The sequence below is a fragment of the Hyla sarda genome, chromosome 5 (assembly GCF_029499605.1).
Source record: "Hyla sarda isolate aHylSar1 chromosome 5, aHylSar1.hap1, whole genome shotgun sequence".
In the NCBI taxonomy this organism is placed as follows: domain Eukaryota; kingdom Metazoa; phylum Chordata; class Amphibia; order Anura; family Hylidae; genus Hyla; species Hyla sarda.
In genome coordinates this window covers 300,646,153-300,671,262 of record NC_079193.1, presented here as the reverse complement: position 1 = coordinate 300,671,262, position 25,110 = coordinate 300,646,153, and the positions used below count along the sequence as shown (strand labels likewise).

The following is a 25,110-nucleotide window of genomic DNA, read 5'->3' as shown; positions in this document are numbered from 1 at the left end:
CATCCAGTGGTCTTCAACCTGCAGACCTCCAGATGTTGCAAAACTACAACTCCCAGCATACCCGGACAGCCAACTGCTGTCTGGGCATGCTGGGAGTTGTAGTTTTGCAACATCTGGAGGTCCGCAGGTTGAAGACCACTCTTCCCCTTTCCTTACTTGTCTGCGCTTCGGCTGTCTTGCGGGCTGCGGGGTCAGTGAAGCAGATGAGTTAAGTCCTCTCCCAGCTTCTCTGTGTGGCATCACGGATGTCATTTTTCGGCGGCGACTACAGGAAATGAAAAGTGCCGTGAGTGATGCCGTGCAGAGAAGCCGGCAGAGGACGTCACTCATCTGCTTCACTGACCCCGCAAGACCCTCCGCCTGACCTGACCTGCCGAAGCGCAGACAGGTAAGGAAAATAAACAAAACTATAAAAAACAGGGAAAGGGGGAATGATGAGGGAGGGGGGAGGGAGGTAAAATGAAAAGTAAAACTCACTTGTTTTCTCCCGCACTATCCACAGGAACTGGTGGATAGTGCGGGAGACGCTGATTAAAAGGTAGGGCAGATCCGGACAAGGTAGGGCTCATTTTAAACAGCATCTCCCGCACTATCCACCACACCAGTACCTGTGGATAGTGCGGGAGAAAACAAGTGGCAGTGTGGGGAGGAGACACCGCTGGTCACTGATTTAAAGTGGCCGCGGCCGTCCTGTTAATACTTAACAAGCAAACGCTGCTGCGGCCGCTTTAAATCAGTGACCAGAAGATTTATCGGCGTGCAGACTTTTTGCCTTAAATGTAAGTTTTAAAAGTGCGTGTTATATGCCGATAAATACGGTACTTTGTTTTAAAAAAAATGAAGTTTTATTTGTGCTTAAAAAAGCTCAAGAGCACGTTTTCCCCCATCTCATACACAGACTTTGGACCGAAGCCCAAACACAGGAAGTGCTGAAGGGGGTGTGTGTCCAACCAACAGCATATGGCAGTAAAGGGTGAGAGGAGCTATGATTGGTTGGACACCCCCCCCCCCCCCCCCTCAGCACTCCAGGCTGCACTTCCTGTGTTTGGGCTTAGGTTCAAAGTCTGTGTATGAGATGGGGGGAAAATGTGCTCTTGAGCTTTTTTAAGCAGAAATAAAACATGGTAAACTTCATTTTTTTTAAACAAAGTATATTAGAAATATTTTTTATTTACCGCAAAGAGTGTAATGGCAAAAATTAGTTTTAATGAGCATTACCATTTAACAACCCACAGGGGATTGACAAATTTTTTGCTAAAGTTGGATGTGAAAATGAAAAATTTGATTTTCACTAAAATGCTGGGGTTACCCCAAATTTTTAATTTTTACAAGGGATAATAGGAGAAAATGCCCCCCAAAATTTGTAACCCCTTCTGAGTATGGAAATACCCTATATGTTTTTTTTTTGTTTATTATTATAAATTAAATTATTACTAATCCAATGTGTTAGATTGTTACTGCGTTCATGCCCATGTTCAGTAACATCTCTGCTTACGTTTTTTCCTTTTTTTTTTTTTTGCTCTTGTCTATTTAGAATACCTCAGTATTAGAAAACCACCACTGGAGGTCAGCAGTGGGCTTGTTGCGAGAATCCGGTTTGTTTGCACACATGACTTTGGAGGAAAGGTATGTTACGCATAGTTTCTTCTTCATGTGCCCCAACAGTTTTTTGTGCCTGTATAACACTGTTTCTCAACCAGGGAGCCTCCAGCTTTTGCAAAACTACAACTCCCAGCATGACCGGACAGCCAAAGGCTGTCCGGGCATACTGGGAGTTGTAGTTTTGCAACTGCTGGAGGCACACTGGTTGGGAAACAATGCTATATTGTGCTCTTTTGTACAGTATGTGTAACAGGTATAATAAAAAATAATAAAAAATAAAATGTAGACTTGTATGCATCATTTTGAAGTTATAATAATGTTTCTAATGTATGTTTGGATATAGGTAACAAGTAAGCCTAATATTATACTGAGATTTGGAACCTGTAATTAAAAGATACCGGTTACCCATTGAATGGCCAAGCATCAGCAAAACGAAGGGCCCCAGCATTGTTTATCTAGGCACAGCCATGTCCATATAAGTGCACATTGTCATACCTGGTAAAACACTGCACTTGGGCTTTGCGTTCAGCACACAGGCCAAACCTTCATTATGATCATAGCCTTAAAGGGGTTCTCCGGTGCTTACACATCTTATCCCCTATCCAAAGGATAGGGGATAAGATGCCTGATCGGTGCCGGTGGTGTGTGACGTCACGCCTCCGCCCCCGTGTGATGTCACGCTCGGCCCCTCAATGCAAGCCTACGGGAGGGGGCGTGATGGCTATCACGCCCCCTCCCGTAGGCTTGCATTGAGGGGCGGAGCGTGACGTCACACGCTGCCGGCCCTGTAGTCACCCGTAATCAGACCTGGAGCGAACACGCTCCGGGGACTGATTACAAACTGGGTGCCGCGTGCATGATCGCGGGCGTCCCCTGCGATCAGGCATCTTATCCCCTATGCTTTTGGATAGGGGATAAGATGTGTAAGCACCGGAGAACCCCTTTAATACTGCACTTGTCTTTTGATCCTTCTATTTGGTTATTTGGTGAACAGTACATTTTTTTATTTTATTTTTTTTTTGTCCTTCTCTTAGGCAACACATGGAAAGCCAGTTAGGATCAATTATTCTTGCTACAGACATTAGTCGACAAAATGAATACCTGTCACAGTTCAGAACCCACCTTGACCGGGGCGATTTATGTCTGGAGAACGCTGGGCATCGCCATTTTATTCTGCAGGTATTGCTGCATATCATACATTCCTGGATAGACAGAACCAGAGGCCTCCTCTTTACCGGCATAATAGAGTAATATCCTATTTGTAGAATAAATCCTTATTTGTGTGCGGCATACATTTTAGTTCTGCTTTTTTATTTTATTTTTTATACCATAGATGGCTTTGAAGTGTGCTGACATCTGTAACCCATGCCGGACTTGGGAGCTCAGCAAGCAGTGGAGTGAGAAAGTAACAGAAGAATTCTTCTACCAAGGTGAGACATGGATTAAAGGGGAACTCCAGTACTTAAAGCGTACCCGTCAGAGCCAACAAAAAAAGTTTTTTGTTTTTTTTTCAATATATCACTCAGTACCTAATCCTGACCATGTACATATAATTATGTGTCTAGCACCTTTATTATTTAATTACACTTTTAATTTAGCTCACTAGTCTGAATTCCTCTCAAAGTGAGGGGGCGTGGCCTCACTGTGCAGGTCTCCGGCCCCTCCCTCAGTATACTGTCTGCTCACATCTCCCCTAGCATTAGCAAACGACAACTCCCAGCTTGTCCTCACTGACAGTAGCAGGACACAAGCTGACAGTGGGAGAATTTTTCCTCCAGCTGTGAGCCCTGCACTCACAGCTGTCAATCAAGAAAGTGTGTCCATGACATAGGTGATGATGCACAGACACAGCAGGACTAGTATGTGTCCAAGCAGGCAGGGGGGGTGGGGGGGCAGTTGTTTGACTGGCTTTTTCAGTATGAGATACTGAAAATTTTCTAATGGTTTTGCATGCTTTACAACATATCAAAAGTTGTTGTATGGGACAGTGCCCATTTAACTACTTGCCTGCTACCCACAGGATAGGAGATATGATATGAAAAAGAAGCAGAGATATAAGGCGCTGCAATGTGCCGTTAACTATGGCAACAAAAAAATAGCGGAAAAAAATAGCAATTCTGCTCACCTTGTAGTGTTGCACTGTGAGTACAACACCATGTAGCGCTTTTCCGCCAAGGCAGTAGGCAAATATCCGCGTGTGGGGAACTAGGAGTGCTGCCGGCACCACTCCGTCCTGGGGAGAATCCTGGACGGTTCGGGCAATAGAAAGCAAGATGCCGCAAGCTGCGGTTTCAAAATCTGTGTGCCCAGCGCTCGTCCTCGGTCACTTGATAATCCCTCTTAGTCACAGAGAGAGAGTCCACTGGACTCTTTCCCTCTGTGACTAAAAGGGATTATCAAGTGACCGAGGACAAGCGCTGGGCACATCGATTTTGAAACCGCAGCTTGCGGCATCTTGCTTTCTATTACCCACAGGATAGGGGATAAGTGTCTGACCACTCGGACCCCCCGTTGCGATCTTGTGCCCAGTACCCTGGTTCTCCTCTTGAACGGACCACCCACTGCTCCATTCACAGAACAGTGTTGACACCCCCCCTCTATGCATCTCTATGAATATGTTGTACTCTTGGGGAACACTGCTCTAGAACATATGCTTTAGCAGTGGTCCCAATGTGTTGTGCTGTGTCTGGCAGGTAACCTCTCCATGGAGGGAGAGAAGACTACATCTCTTGCTAACTGCCTGAATTTTTCAGAAATTGGTACTGTCATCTCCATTCAGATCTCCAAATATTAAAGGGGCCTAAACCTACTACACAAGGGGCCTGTGTAATGTATACTATATTTAGTTCTGCAATATTAATATTAAACGCCAAACAAAAGCACACTACGAAAATGGTCTAGTCAAAAGTGTATATATATATCTTTATTAAGCATCAAACTTTTATAAAATCAGTACCAAAACAGAAGACCTAATATCTAAATTATGGAATATGGCAGAAACTATATAATCGATACAGACGCTGCTCTTGAAAAGTACACATGATAAGCAAAATAAATATACTATTGTCCAATAGTTAAAAATGTCCATCTTTAATGTAACTTTATTAAATGGACCATATTCCCTGCAGAGAGGATGACATCCGTTTTGTGGCCTGCCGCTCTCTCTGAGCTGTGGGGGATGTGCACCCAGAGTGTGAATATCCTGTCTGTTGGTCTCATCCTTGGTGTTGCAACACAGTGATTTTATTTATTTATTTATTTTGAGCATTGGTGCCCGCCGGTGGCGCTCAGCCTAGTTTGTTTTTAAATAACAAGTGATTGCAAAGGCAAACAATGGAATAAAAGAACAAGAGGCGCTTCCTTGTGTGATATCCTCCGAAAGCTAATAGCAAATTGAAAAGGTGAACCAAGAACTGACTCACCTAAGGTAGTTGTGCTAATGCCGGCACAACACATACAAGGGCATGAATACAAGGAGGCTGCTACCTCCTCCGACACACTGAGCCGCGTGTTCAGTAAAATTCAAATCCACAATAGTACCACCAAGGAGGATAATGGAGCGCTGCCCACGACTGCTTGAATAATAGTCTTTATTTAAAAAGGATTATAAAAACGTGCAACTTGAACCGCGTTGTACGTGTGTGTGTGTACTGAAACAATAGGAAAAAAAATTGTTGAAAATAAGGCTAAAACGTTGTTAAAAAATTTCAAGTAAGAATCGCTTGAAAAAGACAAGGCGGGCAAAGGAGCAAACAGCCAGAGAGTTTACTCCACCTTCTGAAACTTTAAAGCATGTTTAAAGTGTAGGGCTTCCTTCCCAGGAAATTCCCATGATTTTCCGAAAAGACGAGTGATTTTGGATGAAATGTAGGGATCACGCCCCTTTTCCAGAAAACAACGCCCATTTTGTCGTTTTGTTTTTTATTTATTTATTTTTTGTCACTCTGAGTGATTCAGATTCTGTTGTTTTTTTTCCTGTCGTGACAGAATTTAGGCGCAAAACCCGACAAAAAGAGTCGGAATCCTGTTAGTAAATGAGGGCCATTGTCCTTATTTTGTCTTTCTTTCTCAGGAGATGTGGAGAGAAAATGTGATCTGGAGATCAGTCCTTTGTGCGATCGTAACACATCAAACATCGCCAACATCCAGATTGGTAAGAATAAGCCATGACCCATGTTGTTTGTAGCATTGCCAGAAACATGCCTGGTATACAATTATAAAAAGTGATGGGAACTGGGAGACCCCAGCCACTTTTCATGACAAATATGTTCAGAAGAATGCAAATGGTCGTAAAAATCTACACCTCCTCATTGCAATTATATTCTGAATATAGACCATCTTAAATGTTTATTTAAACATGTGCACCTTTCATTAAATCTGTTGCTAATCCTTCCAGCTTTTTCCTTTTCATAGACTGGAGTTAAAGGGGTACTCCGGCGCAAAACATCTTATCCCCTATCAAAAGTATAGGGGATAAGATGTCCGCCGGCGCGGCACCCCAGTCATCCGTGCATGCTGCCGGCCCAGAGATCACCTGCGATCTAACTTATCCCCTATCAAAAGTATAGGGGAGTAGGGGAGTACCCCTTTAAGTAAATGGTGGGCCACTGTTCATGTTTTGCACCATTAGTTACTGTTCCTGGGCAGCAGCCTCCCATAATCTTCAATGAGATTCTGCTGCACTGGGCACATTGAGAATTTCTATTTGGTATGTATCTGTCACAGCTGATCTATTGCTCTGGATCAGCTAATCTACCCCTTCTCCCCCCCCCCCCCCCCCCCCCCCTGGTTATCGGTGCCGCTGCCCCTTCTCTCCCCCTGGCTATCGGTGCCCCATTGCCGGCGCCGATAGCCAGGGGGAGAAAGGTGGCGCCGGCAATGGGGCAGCGGCACCAACAGACGGGGGGACAGAAGGGGCAGCGGCACCCATTGCCGGTGCCGCTGCCCCGTTGCCTCCCCCATCCCCAGTTGTATAATTACCTGTTGCCGGGGTCGGGTCCGTGCTGCTTCAGGCCTCCGTTGTGCGTCCCCTGCGTCGTTGCTATGCGCTGCACGGCGCAATGACGAGTGACGTCACTCGTCATTGCGTCTTGCAACGGCAGAGAGAAGGGGCAGCGGCACCGATAGCCAGGGGGGAGAAGGGGCAGCGGCACCGATAGCAGGGGGAGAGAAGCGGGCAGCGACTGCCTCTCTCCCCCTGCCTTTCCTGGGGGCTTCTGCGGGGTCAGAAACAGTGTATTGGGGAATACACACGCACCCTCATTTTACCAAGGATATTTGGGTAAAAAACTTTTTTTACCCAAATATCCTTGGTAAAATGAGGGTGCGTGTTATAGGCCGGTGCGTGGTATACCCCGATAAATACAGTATTTCTAAGAGAACCAGAATTTCTTGAATCTACATATCATGACCATATTTCCTCCAGTGTTTCTCATGCTGTTTCCTTGTTTCATCAGGGTTTATCACCTACCTGGTGGAGCCGTTGTTTGTGGAGTGGGCCAGATTCAGCAACACAAGACTGTCACAGACCATGCTGGGCCACGTGGGACTAAATAAAGCCAGCTGGAAGGGAATGCTGCAGGAACGGTCCAGTAGTGAAGAGGCCGACCCTGCCTTTGATGACTGACCTATAATATGTATTTTTTTTTTTTTTTACCTCAGGAAGTCTGCGCACCATGAACCTAAAGCATGCATCACAGCGGCTTTGCGATGGTATTTTTTATAGCGAGTGATCAGTAAAGGTCTTGGTGAGAGAGAATTAATCCTGATTGCCAAGGTTACATTATAAAAAGAAAAAAAAATGCCAGCATTATTTATCTCCAATTTTTCCTTTTAACAAGCTCCATTTTATTAGAATTTTTTTTTTTTGCCAATTAAATTTTTTTTTTATATTCTTTTCTTTTTTTGTTTGTTTTTTTCATTTTATTTTATTTTTTAAAAGCCTGAACATAGAGCAATATGCACATACCTCAGTTGATTTCATCTTAATGAAAGCTTGAATATGCAAAGCACAGTATTGACTGACTGAAAACTGCAGGAAGCTTTTCATGTGCCACAGGTTTTTTTTTTTTTTTTGTTTTCTTCACTTTTTTTTTTTTTTTTTACTTTTTTTTTTAAATCCGTTAAAGGAAACCTATCTCTTAGTTATTATAATTGAAAGCTATATTTCCAGCTACTGGTGGGAATTTGCCAGACTTCAAAGACTGATGTTCTAACTTCCACTTTGTGTTGACTTCTCGTTTTGGAAATGTGAAGTGCCCACACTGCTTTGCTGCCACGGCAAGTAATGCTGTTTACAAATACACTGAAAATACTGACTGACACTTGCCTTGAAGCATGGTTGTGAAGGAACCACTAACTGGATCTTTTATTTTTTATTCTGGTTATTTAAGAGAACAAATGTTGACTGCAATCCTTCCTCTCCCTCACAGCACCACTTACTTCGTTTTGGAACTTTCCACATTTTGCAATACTCTCACTAGCATACAGCCAGGCTTCAATCCCTTAATGGTTGGAAGATTTGGAATTATTATTATTATTATTATGTTTTTTCATGGCAAAATGCAAGGACTGTGTCCTGGTTGTTTTGCTAAGCTATAGTGAAACGCGTTGCATGCTGGGTTTTTCTATTACAAGTTTCCACTACTGAACACTTGAACTGCACGGAAAAGGTGGAATTAATGTAAACACCATATTCAGCTCAGGGTATTTGCCAATCTGAAATAAAGAGGGAAGGGAATTTTTTTGTTCGGACAAGGGTACAAAAGCCTTTTTTGCTGCAGTGTGCCTGTGTGAGCGAGAGGACTGAAATGTGTGCGAGTGTGTGCATGGGATTAGTTACATGTCTATACTGCGGGATTGGAAAGCGACACACTTGCTGTTGCTGGACGACAATTTTCCTGATGTTTATAGTGGTGTATAGATAGTGGGAGTTGTAGGTCAACAAAAGCGAATGTGGCGGCTCACCAATCCCGCAGTCTATCTAGTTGTCACAGATAAAAGGATGAGTGAAATGTAACGAATTGCTAAAATGCCTTAATCTATGCACAAAGCTAAGTGACCAAATGTGTTGTGGTTTTTATTTTTTTTTATTTTTTTCTTTATTTCCTCTCTGGATTTTGTTTTTGTTTATTTAGTGGACTAGTTTTGTGGGATTTTGTTGTATGATAAGTTGTTTTTAGGACCAGTTGCAGGACTAATTTTAAACTTAAACATTCCATTATTTTGTAATTTGTTTTAAGTATAGTGAGCACAACTGTTATCTAGATAAAAAGACAAAAAGATGGTGCTTTTTTAGCTGATTTGTATTTTCCTTGGTATTGCTGTTAAAGACTGTTTATCATCTGTTTACAGTTTGTTGCAACAGACATTTTTTTGGGAGACGGCTTAAGCGTGAAGCCATTTGTACACGGCTTTGCCATACTCATTTTAATATGTGCCTGTTGCTGTTCAGTTTTGATGAATAAAAATAAAACAACATTTTTTTGTGTATTTTTACCTTTCAAAATGTCATTAATTCTGTTCTATTATTAGTCTCTCAGTTCCATGTATCATATGAGACTGTTGATCATCAGAATTGAGGCAAGTACGCAATGGCCTTATTCATTTAACAAATTAATGATCATTTGCATAAGATTGTAATGAGCTTAAAGGGGTACTCCCGTGGAATTTTTTTTTTTTTTTTTTTTTTTAAATCAGCTGGTGCCAGAAAGTTAAACAGATTTGTAAATTACTTCTATTAAAACAATCTTAATCCTTCAAGTACTTTTTAGAGGCTGTATACTACAGAGGAAATGGTTTTCTTTTTGGAACACAGTGCTCGCTGCTGACACCTCTGTCCATTTTAGGAACTGTCCGGAGCAGCATATGTTTGCTATGGGGATTTTCTCCTACTCCTACTGGACAGTTCTTAAAATGGAGATGTCAGCAGAGAGCACTGTGGTCATGTCAGCAGAGAGCTCTGTTTTCCAAAAACAAAACTATTTCCTCTGTAGTATTTAGCAGCTAATAAGTACTGGAAGGATTAAGATTTTTTAATAGAAGTAATTTACAAAGCTGTTTAGCTTTCTGGCATCAGTTAATAAAAAAAAAAAAAAAAAAAAAAAAAAAAAAAGTGTTCCACGGGAGTACCCCTTTAAGACACGGACCGGACATTAAAAGGTTCCGGCTGCATGAACCGCAAGTCATCCCCAGTGGCTTCCTCCTACTGTTGGCCATGATACATCTCTTCCTATGCCCAAGCAGAGAGATATTAATTAATCTAGGCTGGTGAGACAGGAAGAAGTAACTGGAGACTCTATGTCCCAATGACTTGTGATTCGGGCAGATTGAAAAGTGCTGACAGGTTAATTTTAAAGAGCCTAATTTGGTTAAAGGGGTACTCCACTGGAAAGCTCTTATTTATTTTTATTTTTTTTAAATCAACTGGTGCCAGAAAGTTACAGATTTGTAAATTACTTCTATTTAAAAATGCAGATACGCAGATGTAAATGGATTCGAAAGCGGAGGGGGGTGTATGGAATCGGAACCTAGGACTTTTTTAGTGCCAGACCTGATATGTGGGGAAACCCTGGAGGTGACTGGCTGGAAAACAGTGGTAAATAAATAATTGTGATATGTAGAGTCATCTGATGAGGAATATGTATATTCACAGGTGGTGAAGTGAATGAAATCTGTCCATTTCTCTCCCCCTCCCTTGCTGAGGCGTATTTTGAGAAATAAGTGACTGCATAAATGACAGGCTGAGTAAGGTTAAATTTAAAATGCTTAACGGTAATAAGTAGAACCAATTGAGGAAACATGTATATTTACAGATGGTGCACTGGAAAGTGATTTGCACACTTGAAATTCGGGGAAAGTTTGTGGTGTAATGAAACAATTCGGATATCTCCCCCTTTCTTGCTGTGGCATACTGTGTAGAGCATGAAAGTGGCTCTGTAAGTGACTGGTGGAGCAAAAGTGGTATGAAAAATAAGTTGATGAGCTTTGTGATGAAAAATATGTAAATCCACAGCTGGTGCATTGGAAAGAGATCTGTCTTCTCCCCAATCCACTTGTCTTACTGAGGCACCTGAGGAGAGTATGTAAGTGACTGTTTTGAGATGTTAAAAAAGGATGATATTGTGGAGAAATAACCATCCATGGAGATTTTGAAAGTATGTATGTTCTTTATAGGTGGGTTTAAGGAGAATACAGTTAATGAATAAAATGACAAATAAAAGCCTAAACCACTATAGAGACGCTCAAGAGGAGGTGGGGGTGAAACAATGAATAACAAGATGGATACATTTTTAAATTCTCCAAAAGACACTATAAAGACTAGAACAGACAGACAAGTGGATACAGAGGGAGCCACAAGTCTAAATCAGTGGTTCTTAACCTGGGTTTGATAGAACCCCAGGGGTTCAGTGAGTCAGTCTCGCAGGTTCGGCGGAGGTCAAGACAAACACCGGACTCACATGATTCTTGATGACATGCCCCGCTTGTCCATTATTGGATGCAGGTGATCATGTTCCACCTAACAGATCTGAGTACTGTTTTACCCTACTGTAAAGTAAGCCTCCTATCCTTAGTGGCTCCGCTCCTACACGATCGCCTGCATGCGTCCCACGCTGGAACGCACCACTTCCGGTCCCTCGGCGTCTTAAACAGGCTCAGCCCCTCTGATAAGCGGACAGCCTGGACGCACGGATGCAGCGGGAAGAGGTAGGCACACTGAACCACCACTGCCTTCACTCAATGCATGGCTAACTGTCTAGTTAATAGTTAACACTATCCTTACACTGAATCACCACTGCCTGTATTCAATATTTGTTCATCTGTGCCTACAATCTTTTTAAACCCTATCCCTACCTAGCTAACCCTATCATGTTTTATTTTTCCAATTAAGAAGAGTTTGGTGAATTAGCATATAAAACTGGTTAAGAAAATGTGGTTTTTCTATTCAGAAGAAGTTATTAAGTTGGACTCTCAGGGACTTTACGATGGTTCCGAGGGGGGTAGGAGAGAATGAAAAGTGGAGAGAGTTGGGAAGTCTCAACTCAGGATTGGGGGGGGGGGGGGGGGTTAGCCTGGCACTAGAGGTGAGAAGAGGGAACAGAGGTTAACCTTGTTATTAATTACACAAAGGGGTCTTGCAGTGGGGAAAAAGCAGGCAGACTGTTAGTGAGGAATGCTAGCGGGGATAAAGAGAGGGGGGGGGAAGGGTCACAATTTTTGACAGAATTAGCAATTACTTGCCTGCAATAATTTCAGTAGAGATCTCACTAATGAGATAGTAAAATTTATATATAAAAAATAAAAAAGATGGGCTAAGTTTCACTCATTATACTCATCCTATTCATCAGGGGTCTCCGTGTTGATTCATGAAAAATAGAAATTTATAGTTCGGAAGGTGATGGCAGAGGAGGGAGATTTGTCTTTATACATGCTAAATGGGAGGAGATAGTGGTGATCCTAGCGTTTATATACATTGCCCCCCCCCCCCCCCCCCCCTGTTTAATGTAGAAGCTCTGCAAAAACTCCTGAATTTTTCAAAAAATTAAATTTTTTGAGATCTTTATGTGGCTGGGGACTTTAACCCCTTAAGGACCAGGCAATTTTTCACTGTAGGACCAGAGCGTTTTTTGCACATCTGACCACTTTCACTTTAAGCATTAATAACTCTGGGATGCTTTTACCTTTCATTCTGATTCCGAGATTGTTTTTTCGTGACATATTCTACTTTATGTTAGTGGTAAAATTTTGTCGATACTAGCATCATTTCTTGGTGAAAAATTCCAAAATTTTATGAAAAAATTTAAAATTGAGCATTTTTCTAACTTTGAAGCTCTCTGCTTGTAAGGAAAATAAAGTAACCCTCCGACCTACGATGGCCCCGACATATGATAAAATCGACATACGATGGCCTCTCAGAGGCCATCGCATGTCGGTCAGCATCGACATACGATGCTTTTATATGTCGGGGCCATCGCATTAACTGCTATCCGACAGCGCAAAATGCTTAAGCTGCTGTTGGATAGCAGTGTAATGTGCCCCAGCAGGTTGGCTTACCGATCCCCGCTGCTCCGGGTCCACTTCGCGATCCTCCTGTGTCTTGCGCATCTTCTCCAGGGTCCGGGCCTTGCTTTCCGGCGTCGTTATTACGTCACTACGCATGCCGCGCCGGCGCAGCAGCGTAATAACGTCACCGGAAAGCAAGGCCCGGACCCTGCAGAAGATGCGCAAGACACCGGAGGATCGCGAAGAAGACACCGGAGCAGCGGGACAGCATCGGGAGCCCCTGGAACAGCAGCGGGAGCGGTGAGGAACTGGTCCGGAGCGACGGGGACAGGTGAGTACAGATGCCTATACTTTACATTGCACGGATCCCTCAACATACGATGGATTCGACAAACGATGGGTCGTTTGGAACGAATTACCATCGTATGTTGAGGGACCACTGTAGACATTCCAAATAAATTATATTTTGATTCACAAATACAATATGTCTACTTTATGTTTGCATCATAAAGTTGACATGTTTTTTACTTTTGGAAGACATCAGAGGGCTTAAAAGTTCAGCAGCAATTTTCCAATTTTTCACAAAATTTTCAAAATCGAATTTTTCATGGACCAGTTCAGGTTTGAAGTGGATTTGAAGGGTTTTCTTATTAGAAATACCCCACAAATGACCCCATTATAAAAACTGCACCCCTCAAAGTATTCAAAATAATATTCAGTAAGCGTGTTAACCCTTTAGGTGTTTCATAGGAATAGCAGCAAAGTGAAGGAGAAAATTCAAAATCTTCATTTTTTACACTCGCATGTTCTTGTAGACCCAGTTTTTGAATTTTTACAAGGGGGTAAAAGGAGAAAAATCCTCTCAAAATTTGTAACCCAATTTCTCTTGAGTAAGGAAATACCTCATGTGTATGTCAAGGGTTCGGCGGGCGCAGTAGAGGGCTCAGAAGGGAAGGAGCGACAATGGGATTTTGGAGAGTGAGTTTTTTTTTTTTTATTATTTTGGGGGGGCATGTCACGTTTAGGAAGCCCCTATGGTGCCGAAACAGCAGAACCCCCCCCCCACCACCACCACATGGCATGCCATTTTGGAAACTACACCCCTCAAGGCACGTAACAAGGGGTCCAGTGAGCCTTAATACCCAACAGGTGTTTGAAGACTGTTCGTTTAAAGTAGGATGTGTAAATGAAGAGGAAAATTTTTCACTAAAGTGCAGTTTTCCCCCCAAATTTACCATTTTTATAAACGGTAATGGGAGAAAATGCCCCCCAAAAATTCGTAACCCCATTTCTTGAGTATGGAAATACCCCATGTTAGGACGTAAAATGCTCTGCGGGCAAACTACAATGGTCAGAAGAGAAGGAGTCACTTTTGGCTTTTGGAAAGCAAATTTTGCTGAAATGGTTTTTGGGGGGCATGTTGCATTTAGGAAGCCCCTATGGTGCCAGAACAGCAAAAATACCCACATGGCATACTATTTTGGAAACTACACCCCTCAAGGAACATAACAAGGGGTACAGTGAGCCTTAACACCTCACAGGTATTTCACGACTTTTTGTTAAAGTTGGATGTGTAAAAGAGGGAAAAAAAATTCACTAAAATGCTGGTTTTTCCCCAAATTTTACATTTTTACAAGGGGTAATAGGAGAAAATTACCCCCAAAATGTGTAACCCCATTTGTGGACGTCAAGTGCTCTGCAGGCGAACTATAATGCTCAGAAGAGGAGGAGCGCCATTGAGCTTTTGAAGAGTGAATTTGTTTGGAATGGAAGTCAGGGGCCATGTGCGTTTACAAAGCCCCTCGTGGTGCCAGAACAGTGGACCCCCCTTCCACATGTGACCCCATTTTGGAAACTACACCCCTCTCAGAATTTAATAAGGGGTGCAGTGAGTATTTACACCCCACTGGCATTTGACAGATCTTTGGAACAGTGGGCTGAGCAAATGAAAAATTAAATTTTTTCATTTTCACGGACCACTGTTCCAAAAATCTGTCAGACACTTGTGGGGTGTAAATGCTCACTGTACCCCATATTGCATTACATGAGGGGTGTAGTTTCAAAATGGGGTCACATGTGGGGGGTCCATTGTTCTGGAACTATGGGGCGCTTTGTAAACACACGTGGCCTTCAATTCCGGACACATTTTCTCTTTGTAGTTCACCCGCAGAGCACTTTACATCCACATATGGGGTATGCTCTTACTCAGAAGAAATGGGGTTACAAATTTTGGTTTTTTTTTTCCTATTTTCCCTTGTGAAAATGAAAAATTTAGGGTAACACCAGCATTTTAGTGAAAATTTTTTTATTTCATTTTCCCATCCAACTTTAACGAAAATTTGTCAAACACCTGTGGGGTGTTAAAGGGGTACTCCACACCCCTAGACATCTTATCCCCTATCCAAAGGATAGGGAATAAGATTTCAGATCGCTGTGGTCCCGCTGCCCGGGACCCCGGCTGCAGCACCCACCTGTACGGCTTCCACCTCACACCGGCATTGCTTGTGGCTTCGGATCCCGACCACAATGGCGGAAGAGCGTGACATCACGACTCCGCCCCGTGTGATGTCACGCCCCGCCCCCTCAATGCAAGTATATGGGAGGTCCGTCTTGCCCCCTCCCATAGACTTGCACTGAGGGGGCGGGGCGTGGCGTCACATGGGGCGGAGTCGGTGTGAGGTGAAAGGCGTACAGGTGGGTGCTGCAGCTGAGATCCCAGGGGTCCCCAGCAGCGGGACCCCAGTGATCTGACATCTTATTCCCTATCCTTTGGATAGGGAATAAGATGTTTATGGGTGCGGAGTACCCCTTTAAGGCTCACTGTACCCCTTGTTACATTCCGTGAGGGGTGTAGTTTCCAAAATGGGGTCACATGTCGGTATTTTTTTTGCGTTTGTCAGAACCACTGTAAAATCAGCCACCCCTGTGCAAATCACCAATTTAGGCCTGAAATGTACATAGTGCGCTCTCACTCCTGAGCCTTGTTGTGCGCCCGCAGAGCATTTTACACCCACATATGGGGTATTTCCGTACTCAGGAGAAATTGCTTTACAAATTTTGGGGGTCTTTTTTTTTTCTTTTTACCTCTTGTGAAATTTTTTTTACACTAACAGGCTGGTGTAGACCCCAACTTTTCCTTTTCATAAGGGGTAAAAGGAGAGACTCCCAAAACGACAGGGCTCTGAAGTGAGAGAGCGCCATGTGCATTTGAGGACTAAATTAGGGATTGCATAGGGGTGGACATGGGGATATTCTACGCCAGTGATTCCCAAACAGGGTGCATCCAGCTGTTGCTAAACTCCCAGCATGCCTGGACAGTCAGTGGCTGTCCAGAAATGCTGGGAGTTGTTGTTTTGCAACAGCTGGCGGCTCCGTTTTGGAAACACTGCCGTACAATATGTTTTTCATTTTTATTGGGGGGACAGTGTAAGGGGGTGTGTAATGTAGTGTTTTACCTTTTATTATGTGTTAGTGTAGTGTTTTTAGGGTACATTCGCACTGACTGAGGTTTACAGTGAGTTGCCCGCTAGGAGTTTGCGCTGCGGCGAAAAATTTGCCGCAGCCCAAACTTGAAGCAGAAAACTTACTGTAAATGCACCCGTGTGATTGTACACTGTACATTCACATGGGGGGGGGGGCAAACCTCCAGCTGTTTCAAAACTACAACTCCCAGCATGTACTGACAGACCATGTATGCTGGGAGTTGTACTTTTGCAACAGCTGGAGGCACACTGGTTGGAAAACCTTCAGTTAGGTTATGTTACCTAACTCAGTATTTTCCAACCAGTGTGCCTCCGGCTGTTGCAAAACTACAACTCCCAGTATGTACTGATCGCCGAAGGGCATGCTGGGAGATTTAGTTATGCAACAGCTGGAGGTACGCAACTACAACTCCCAGCATTGCGAGAAAGCTGTTTGCTGTTTAGGCATGCTGGGATTTGCAGTATTGCAACATCTGGAGAGATACAGTATAGAGACCACTGCAAACTGTGGCCCTCCAGATGTTGCAAAACTACAAATCCCAGCATGTCCAGACAGCAAACAGTTGTGTGGGCATGCTAGGAGTTGAAGTTTTGCAAGATCTGGAGGGCTATAGTTTAGAGACAACTGTATAGTGGTCTCAAACTGTAGCCCTCCAGATGTTGCTAGGAAACTCACTGGCTTCCGTAGGATCCAGCTGCACGATATAGCCGCCCGCCGATCTCAGACACTAATCGTCGCCGGCAGGGTAAGTGGACTTCGGCACCAGTCCTCCTCGGTTTCCCTGTTCTGCCCCGCCTATTGTGGGTGGGCAGAAAGGGGAAAACGAAAGTTAACCCCCCCCGATCTGCTATTGGTCATCGCGTCTATACGACCAATAGGAGGGGTGGCACCCCTGCCACCTCACTCCTATCTCTTCAGGGGGATCGTGGGTGTCTTGGACAACCGCGATCCCCCTTATATTCCGGGTCACCATAGACCCGGAATCGCAAGTGTGAATGGGGGGTATGATGACCCAAACCCCCCCTGGGCATTTGCGCGGGGTAACTGCTGATCGATATCAGCAGTCACTCTGGTTCGGTCCCCGCCCAGTGCACGGCAGGGACCGAAATTCCCACTGACGTACGCGTACGCCCTTGGTGCTTAACACCAGGGTGCTTAGAAGTATGCGTACGTCCATGGTCCTTAAGGAGTTAAAGGGGTACTCCCGTGGAAAACTTTTTTTTTTTTTTTTTTAAGATCAACTGGTGACAGAAGTAATTTACAAATCTGTTTAACTTTCTATTAAAAAATCTTAATCCTTCCAGTACTTATTAGCTGCTGAATACTACAGAGGAAATGGTTTTTCTTTTTCGATTTCTCTTACGTCACAACCACGGTGCTCTCTGCTGTCCATTTTAGGAACTGTCCAGAGCAGGAGAAAATCCCCATAGCAAACATATGCTGCTCTGGACAGTTCTAAAAATGGACAGCAGAGGTCAGAAGAGAGCACTGTGGTCATGACGTAAGAGAAATCCAAAAATAAAAACATTTCCTTTGTAGTATACAATTCCTATTGACTAAGGCTTTGTTGTAAGGCCAAAACGCGTCACTGTACCCTGTGTTCCTGTTATGACCATCTGGTGAAATAAATATTATCCTCCGAGTTACTGGACGCTGGACTCCTCTTTCTTCTGTCCTTCATTTGGGTGAGGTTCACGCCCTGTCCGTGCGCACCTGGGGTGAGCTGAAGCACTGTTGTTTCTCTACAATTCCTAAAAAGTACCGGAAGGATTAAGATTTTTAAATAGAAGTAATTAACAAATCTGTGTAACTTTCTGGCACCAGTTGATTAACCCCCTTAAGGACCACGGGTTTTTCCGTTTTTGCACTTTCGTTTTTTCCTCCACACCTATTAAAAATCATAACCCTTTCAATTATGCACCTAAAAATCCATATGATGGCTTATTTTTTGCGCCACCAATTCTACTTTGCAGTGACATCAGTCATTTTACCCAAAAATCGACAGCTAAACGGAAAAAAAAAAATCATTGTGTGACGAAATTGAAGAAAAAAACGCCATTTTGTAACTCTTGGGGGCTTCCGTTCCTACGCAGTACATTTTTTCGGTAAAAATGACACCTTATCTTTATTCTGTAGGTCCATAGGATTAAAATGATACCCTACTTATATAGGTTGGATATTGTCGTACTTCTGTAAAAAATCATAACTGCATGCAGGAAAACTTATACATTTAAAATTGTCCCCTTCTGACCCCTATACCTTTTTTTTTTTTCCCATTTGGGGGCGGTATGAGGGCTCATTTTTTGCACCGTGATCTGAAGTTTTTAGCGGTACCATTTTTGTATTGATCGGACTTGTTGTTCACTTTTTATTCATTTTTTTCATGATATAAAAAGCGACCCAAAATACGTTATTTTGGCCTTTGGAATTTTTTTTGCGCGTACGCCATTGACCGTGCAGTTTAATTATATATTTTTAGAGTTCGGACATTTACGCACGCGGCGATACTACATATGTTTATATTTACTTTTATTTACATGGTGTGTTTTTTTTAATGGGAAAAGGGGGGTGATTTGAACTTTTATTAAGGAAAGGGTTAAATCACATTTATTAACTTTTTTTTTTTTTTTTGCAGTGTTATAGCTCCCATAGGGACCTATAAGACTGCACACACTGATTGCCAGCACTATTCACTGCAAAGCCATAGCTTTGCAATGATCAGCGTTATCGGCGGTCGATTCCTCAAGCCTGAATCTCAGGCTTGGAGCAATCAATCGCTGAGGGGACACGCTGGAGGCAGGTAAGAGGACCTCCGCTCTTGTCCTAGCTGATCGGGACACCGCATTTTCACTGCGGTAGTGCCGATCAGCCCCGCTGAGCAGCCGGGCAACTTTCACTTTCGTTTTAGACGCGGCGATCAACTTTAAACGCCGCGTCTAAAGGGTTAATAGCGTGCGGTACTGCGATCGCTGCCGCGCGCTATTAGCTGTGGGTCCCAGCATCAGATACAGGCCGGGACCGACCCGATATGACTCGGGGTCACGTAAATATACGTCCTTAGTCGTTAAGGGGTTAAAAAAAATTCCACGGGAGTACCCCTTTAATACAATCTCCGCTGTAAAGAAGGGGCAAAGAAGTGGCCAGGGGGTTTACATCCTTAGCAAAACTGTGAAGTGGGTTTCAAAGATGTATGGAGATCTCTGCACCCAGAACAGGAAAGGTTTTCCTGCTTTAGTAAAACTCATAACTCTGCATAGAGGATAGATCTAATAGTAACAAACGAGAGTGCCCTGCAAACCATAAGTAAAATGAGTTATGAACCTAAAAGTGTCTCGGACCATGCAATGATGGAATGTGCAGTTAAACATCAAGGTAGTAAAGAAGCAGTCAATAAGAAACTTAATAGTAACCCCCATTGGTTAGAAATTGAAGATGTAATTAAAGGGATTAAAGAAGAGTGTGGAATTTTGGTCATTGAACAAAGGTACTGCAAATATACATGCAGTCTGGGATGCCTTAAAGGCATTCTTAAAAGGATGTCTTTATAGGAACATCTCTAGATTTAGAAAGAAGATTTAATAAAGAATATAAAGGAGTTAGAACAACAGTATAGTAGAACAAATGATGGTAGAATCAGGGAAGATCTAGAGACATCACAAAAAACTGTTTCAGGAATTTTTTATGGAAAAAGCACAACATAACCTCATGTTTAGGGGGCAAAAAACATTTTTAGAAGGGGCAAGACAAATAAGTGGTTAGCAGGCATTGTCAAAAATCAGAGAGAAAGCAGGTTAATAAAGGGTATTTATGACCAGAAGGGCAAATGGGTGCAGGTAGAGAAACAGAGAGGGAATGTGGCGATGGAATTCCAATCAGAATTTGTATACATCAGAGGGGGAAGGTAACGAGGACAGGATAAAAAAAATTATCTGGAAAAAATTAGGAATCACAAAAATGGAAGATGAGGAAAGAAGGGATTTAAATGGGGAGATCGACCTGGAAGAAGTACAGGAAGTTTTGAGGAGCATCTCGGGGTCCGATGGTTTGGTATTCAAAATATACAGAAAACTCAGTGATCCACTTTTGCATTTCCTCTTAGAGGTATTTCATGAATCCTTGAAATTAGGAAGGTTGTCTCTTTCTATGCCAGATGCAATAATAATTTTAATACCGAAGAGAGGAAAGGAGAGGGGGGACATGAATTCCTTCCAACCAATTTCTCTGTTAAATACAGATAGTAAAATTTTTGCAAAAAACTGGGCCAGAAGAAACAGGAAAGTAATAAGGGAAGAACAGAAGGGATTTGTGCCAGGGAGGAGCTTGTTCGGCAACGTCCAGCTACTTTTTCTGAATATGCAGATAGAGGGAGGGGGGCCCTGTTTCAGCCTGTCCCTTGATGCCAATAAGGCGTTTGACAGGGTGGAATGGGGCTTTCTTTTTAGTATCAAACGGATCAATTTATTGATGTGACAGATTGCAATAAAAATACAAGCATATTCGTCGGGATACAACCCGAGTGAACATTAAAACAAAGTAACAGTAAATGTAACATACGTGGGTTACAATGCTTTAGCTAACAGTCAGCAGAATACAGAAGCTGCGATAGGAACATCATGGTGGAGGGCAGCATGTAAGATTAATATAGGGACAACGAGTACCTAATCTCAGGGCAATACGAGGAGGATATCCAATGAGACCAGATTTTGTCAAAACAACTAACAGTGTCCATGCGGATAGCATTGATCTTTTCAAACGGCATAATCTGATTAATCCTTTCTATTACTCTATCCACGGACAATGTTGCGCTCTTCCACTGGCTAGCTATATGGATCCTAGCAGACACTAGAATAAATGAAGCTAGCTTAAACTGGCTGTTGGGCATCCTGCACGGCCGCCTGCTAAGAAGACAAAAAACAGGGAGAAAAGGACAGCGGTAAGAGAGGACGGAACGGAGAATGGAGAGGATAGAGCGCCAGAATGGCTAAACGACAGGACAAGTCCACCACGTGTGCAACATGGTGCCTGCAGTGTTACAACCCCGAAAGCAGAGTGGCGAGGAGGAAGGGAAGATAGCATGCAAACGAGCTGGAACATAATATGCTCTGTGTAGAATTTTGAGGGAGGTTTCAGTGAGGGAAACCTGCCAGCTCCCTGCTCAGCGTGTCACAGCAATCCTGTCACACCTCCATTGACAGATCAAGGTGTAGGTCCTCCTCCCATCTCCTCATGAATGAGAGTTTCGTATCGGGGGGAGGGGAATTCAATAAGCTATAGATCAGAGCGAGCAATCCTCGCCTTGTTGGGGAGTATAGTAGTAAACGTTCGTATCTGTAGGAATCTGGTGTGTGGGGGAAAGTGAGTGGAGGTACGAAAAGATCGGTCGCATCCTGAAATGTTCAGAAGATGGAGGTGAGTATTGTGTCTGGAATTCAACTAATGTAAGCAGTTTGCCACGGGTGTGAAATTTATTTAGCAGGGTGAGAGACTGTGCAACCCACCATGAGAAATTTACGGGGGGTAACACCCGGGACAAAGAATGGGTTGCTTAGTAAAGAGAGAAGGGGAGAGGGGTTAGATTGTAGAGAAAAGCGAAAACGGACCAGCCACCAAAGTGAAAGAGAGTGCAAAGTGAGCAGTGCAGAGTACGGGACATACTTCGCAATTGGGGGAGTCAACCACATCAGAGAGGAGAAGGAATAGGGCAAGAGAAGGGAGGATTGTAGATGAACCCACAGCGGGACGTCACCTTCAGCCATGAACCACGCCATCTGTCCCAGTCTGGCAGCATAGTAGTATTTAAAAAAATTAGGTACTGACAACCCACCCAATCATTTATGGTAATGCATGACACTGCGCGCTATCCGGGGAGTTTTAGATTTCCAGATGAATCTAAAGATGTCTGCTTGGAGTACTTTCATGTCCGCTGTAGAGACAGGGATCGGGAGGGTGCGAAACAGATACAGTAGCCTAGGCAATACCACCATCTTGGTCGCATGCACCCTGCCGATCCAAGACAAATACGGAAGGTCCCATGAGTGGAGATCCTGTCTAATCGACTGAAACAGGCGTGGATAGTTAGCACCATATAGCGAAGCAATTTCAGGAGTAATTCGCACACCGAGATAGGAAAGGGATGTGATCGAAGGGGGGAAATCAACATTTTAAGAAATTAGCTTCTGGGTCTGGTTCGGTGTGTGTATGTAGAGGGTTTCCGATTTGGAGGGGTTTATTTTCAGGCCAGAGAGAGCTGTGAAAGTAGAAAGGATGGAAAAGAGGTTGGGTAAGGAAGAAAGGGTGCAAGAGTGTAAGGAGGAGGTCATCGGCAAAAAGATTCACCTTTATAAGAGGTGGAGCCAATAATAATGCCCAGCACCTCTGGGGAGTTCCTAATCAAGATGGCAAGGGGTTCCATAATTAAGGCGAATAACGCCGTGGGATATCGGGCACCCTTGGCGTGTGCCCCGTCTCATCTCAATGGGTTTAGGGGCAGAGGTAGGGAGATTCAAATAAGCAGAAGGGGTAGAGTATAAAAGTTGTATGATGTGTACAAAGGGTCCCGTGAAACCCAGTCCCCCCAAGATCCCCCACAAGAAAGACCAGGAGACGCTATTGAATGCTTTCTCGATGTCTAATGAGAGAAGCATCAGGGGAGAAGAGTTAGCGGAGGCCCAATGAACCTCACCCAAGACCTTCCGAATATTGTCGGCCGCCTGGCGGCCCGGAATAAAGCCGACTTGGTCAGTGTGGATAAGCCTAGGAAGAAGCAAATTCAGTCTGCGAGTAAGAATAGAGATCAGGATCTTGGTGTCGAGATTGATGAGGGATATGGGCCGATAATTGGAGACTAGAGAAGCATCCCTATGGGGCTTGGGAATGACAGTGATGAGGGCGTCTAAATATTACGATGGGAGGGAGGGGGCCTGAAACAAATAATTCAAAAGGGAGACTAAATGGGGGATAAGGAAGGGGGGAAATTTTCTTATCATATTGGGCCGAAAGGCCATCAGGTCCGGGTGCTTTACCCAACTTCAGTGATGCAATGACCTCGGAAACCTCCTCGTAAGTTATGGGTGTGTTGAGAGAGTCGTTATCAGAAGGGGACAGAGTAGGGAGAGAGAGGGAAGAAAGAAAGGTTCTGAGTCGAGAGAAGTAGTGTGGCGGCTGATCCATAGAAGAATATAGACGGGAATAATAGGCGTGGAAGGCATCATAGATACGGTCTGGGTGGGATGTGCGATAACCAGGATGAAGCTGGATAGCATGAACATAATTAAGCCTCTGACGTTGCTGAAGGATACGTGCCAACAGTCTGTCCGGCTTGTTAGCATAACGATACTACGTTGCTTGAGTCCATCGCAACGCTTTTTCCACCTTGGTGGAGAGGACCGCATCCAGTCTCAGTCTAGTCTCTTTAATGGCTCTCAGAAGAGGTAGGGAGGGGTTCCTTTGATGTGCTATGGAAAGGCGCGTAAGTTTATCATGAAGGGTGCGCTGGTGTGCAGTGCGCTCACGCTTCAATTTAGCAGCAGCAGCTATCAGTTTCCCTCTTGCAAAGGCCTTGTGGGCAGACCACACCCAGATAGGGCTAGAATTTTGCGTTGCATTATGAGTGAAGTAATGCGTCAGATCCTCCTGGAGGGAAGACCGAATAGTGGGATTCATTAAGAGCGACTCATTGAGTCTCCATTTGAAAGGTGACACGGGTCCCCCCACAAGGTCTAGGTTGGCATAGACCACGACAAGGAAATAGGCCGAGCGTATAGCAGATGAGGGAGCGTGGGAGTGTTCAGCAATATCCAGTCGATATGTGTATAATGTTTTTGTGATGGAGAATAGTACGAATATTCCCTAGTTGAACCATTGAACTCCCTCCAGGCATCCGCCAATTGTTGGGAGCTGAAAGTGGTGGAGAGCTTACGCTGAAGGGTTTTGGATCTGGTAAGAGGGGAGGGAGAGGACCTATCTAGTACACTATTAATAACGAAATTAAAGTCTCCCGTCCAAAGCAGGACATCATATGTATAGGACAGTAAGAGAGAGCAGAGGGAGAGGAAAAAAGGAATGGGAGTGGAAGTAGGAGCATAAGAGTTAAGCAGGCACAATTGCTTACCGTACAGGGAGCCCAACAGCAAAACGTATCTACCTTCCTCGTCATGATGAATCCGCTGAACTTCTAAAGGAAAGTTATTACGGAGACATATTAATACACCTCTACATTTAGAGACAAAAGAGGAAACATACATTCTAGAATATTGTGAGTGGAGAAACCTTGGGAAAGAAGAGGTGGAAAAGTGCGTCTCTTGGAGACAAATGACGTCTGGCTTGTGGGTCATGTAATCTCGGAAAGCCTTCCTGCGTTTAGCAGGGCAGTTAAACCCCCTAACATTATGAGACAGGAGTTTACACATTGACCAGGTAAATGGAGTCGCTCAGGCCCATACCAATCAGAGCCGACAAGGTCGCGACCAAGTCATAGAACCCACTAACTTACAAAAACGGAACAGACAAACAAAACAAAGAACAGAAAAGTCCAAGTGGAAAGCTGATCACCTTATTACGGGAGACCCGCATACTTCCATCCTCAGTGGAGGTCACGGGGTGCAACAGTCCTAACTCGCCAGCCTCAACGCTGAAGTAGGACCAGATATCAAAAATGGAGCACAGTGGTCCGTGTAGAATCAAGTGTCCACAACGCTCTCCTGGAGCCTCTTGGATTTGTGCAAAGGTGAGGGGACCTGCCTCCAGGTGCGAGAAGGTCTAGGGCCCCTTTGAGCGAGAGCAGGGGCCACTGGGAGGTCAGGAGCAGTCCATGGGATCCCCTCTTTGGTCAGGGCCGCCTGCGCTTCAGCCAGGGTACGCACCAGGTAAGTATGGCCCTTTACTTGAAAGCTCAGTGCGAAGGGGAAGCCCCACTTATATTTAATATTGTCCCGGGCCAAGGCAAGGGTGATGCAATGGAAAGAACGGCGTCTCTCCAGAGTAGATGTCGACAGATCCGAGTACAGGCGGACATCTGCAGACATG

General features: G+C 44.0%; 1 protein-coding gene across 4 annotated transcripts in view; it reads left to right on the top strand.

Annotated features, from left to right (window-relative positions):
- The window catches only part of PDE7A (phosphodiesterase 7A), a 93,717-nt gene extending 84,643 nt beyond the window's left edge, over positions 1-9,074 (top strand). For all 4 annotated transcript variants that reach the window (XM_056522044.1, XM_056522046.1, XM_056522045.1 and 1 more), the window contains exons 9-13: positions 1,535-1,626; positions 2,637-2,781; positions 2,936-3,032; positions 5,675-5,755; positions 7,059-9,074. In XM_056522044.1, the coding sequence (XP_056378019.1) occupies positions 1,535-1,626; positions 2,637-2,781; positions 2,936-3,032; positions 5,675-5,755; positions 7,059-7,228 (585 nt within the window). In that variant the 3' untranslated portion in view covers positions 7,229-9,074. The remainder of the gene's footprint in view (positions 1-1,534; positions 1,627-2,636; positions 2,782-2,935; positions 3,033-5,674; positions 5,756-7,058) is intronic.
- The last annotated feature ends 16,036 nt before the right edge of the window (positions 9,075-25,110 follow it).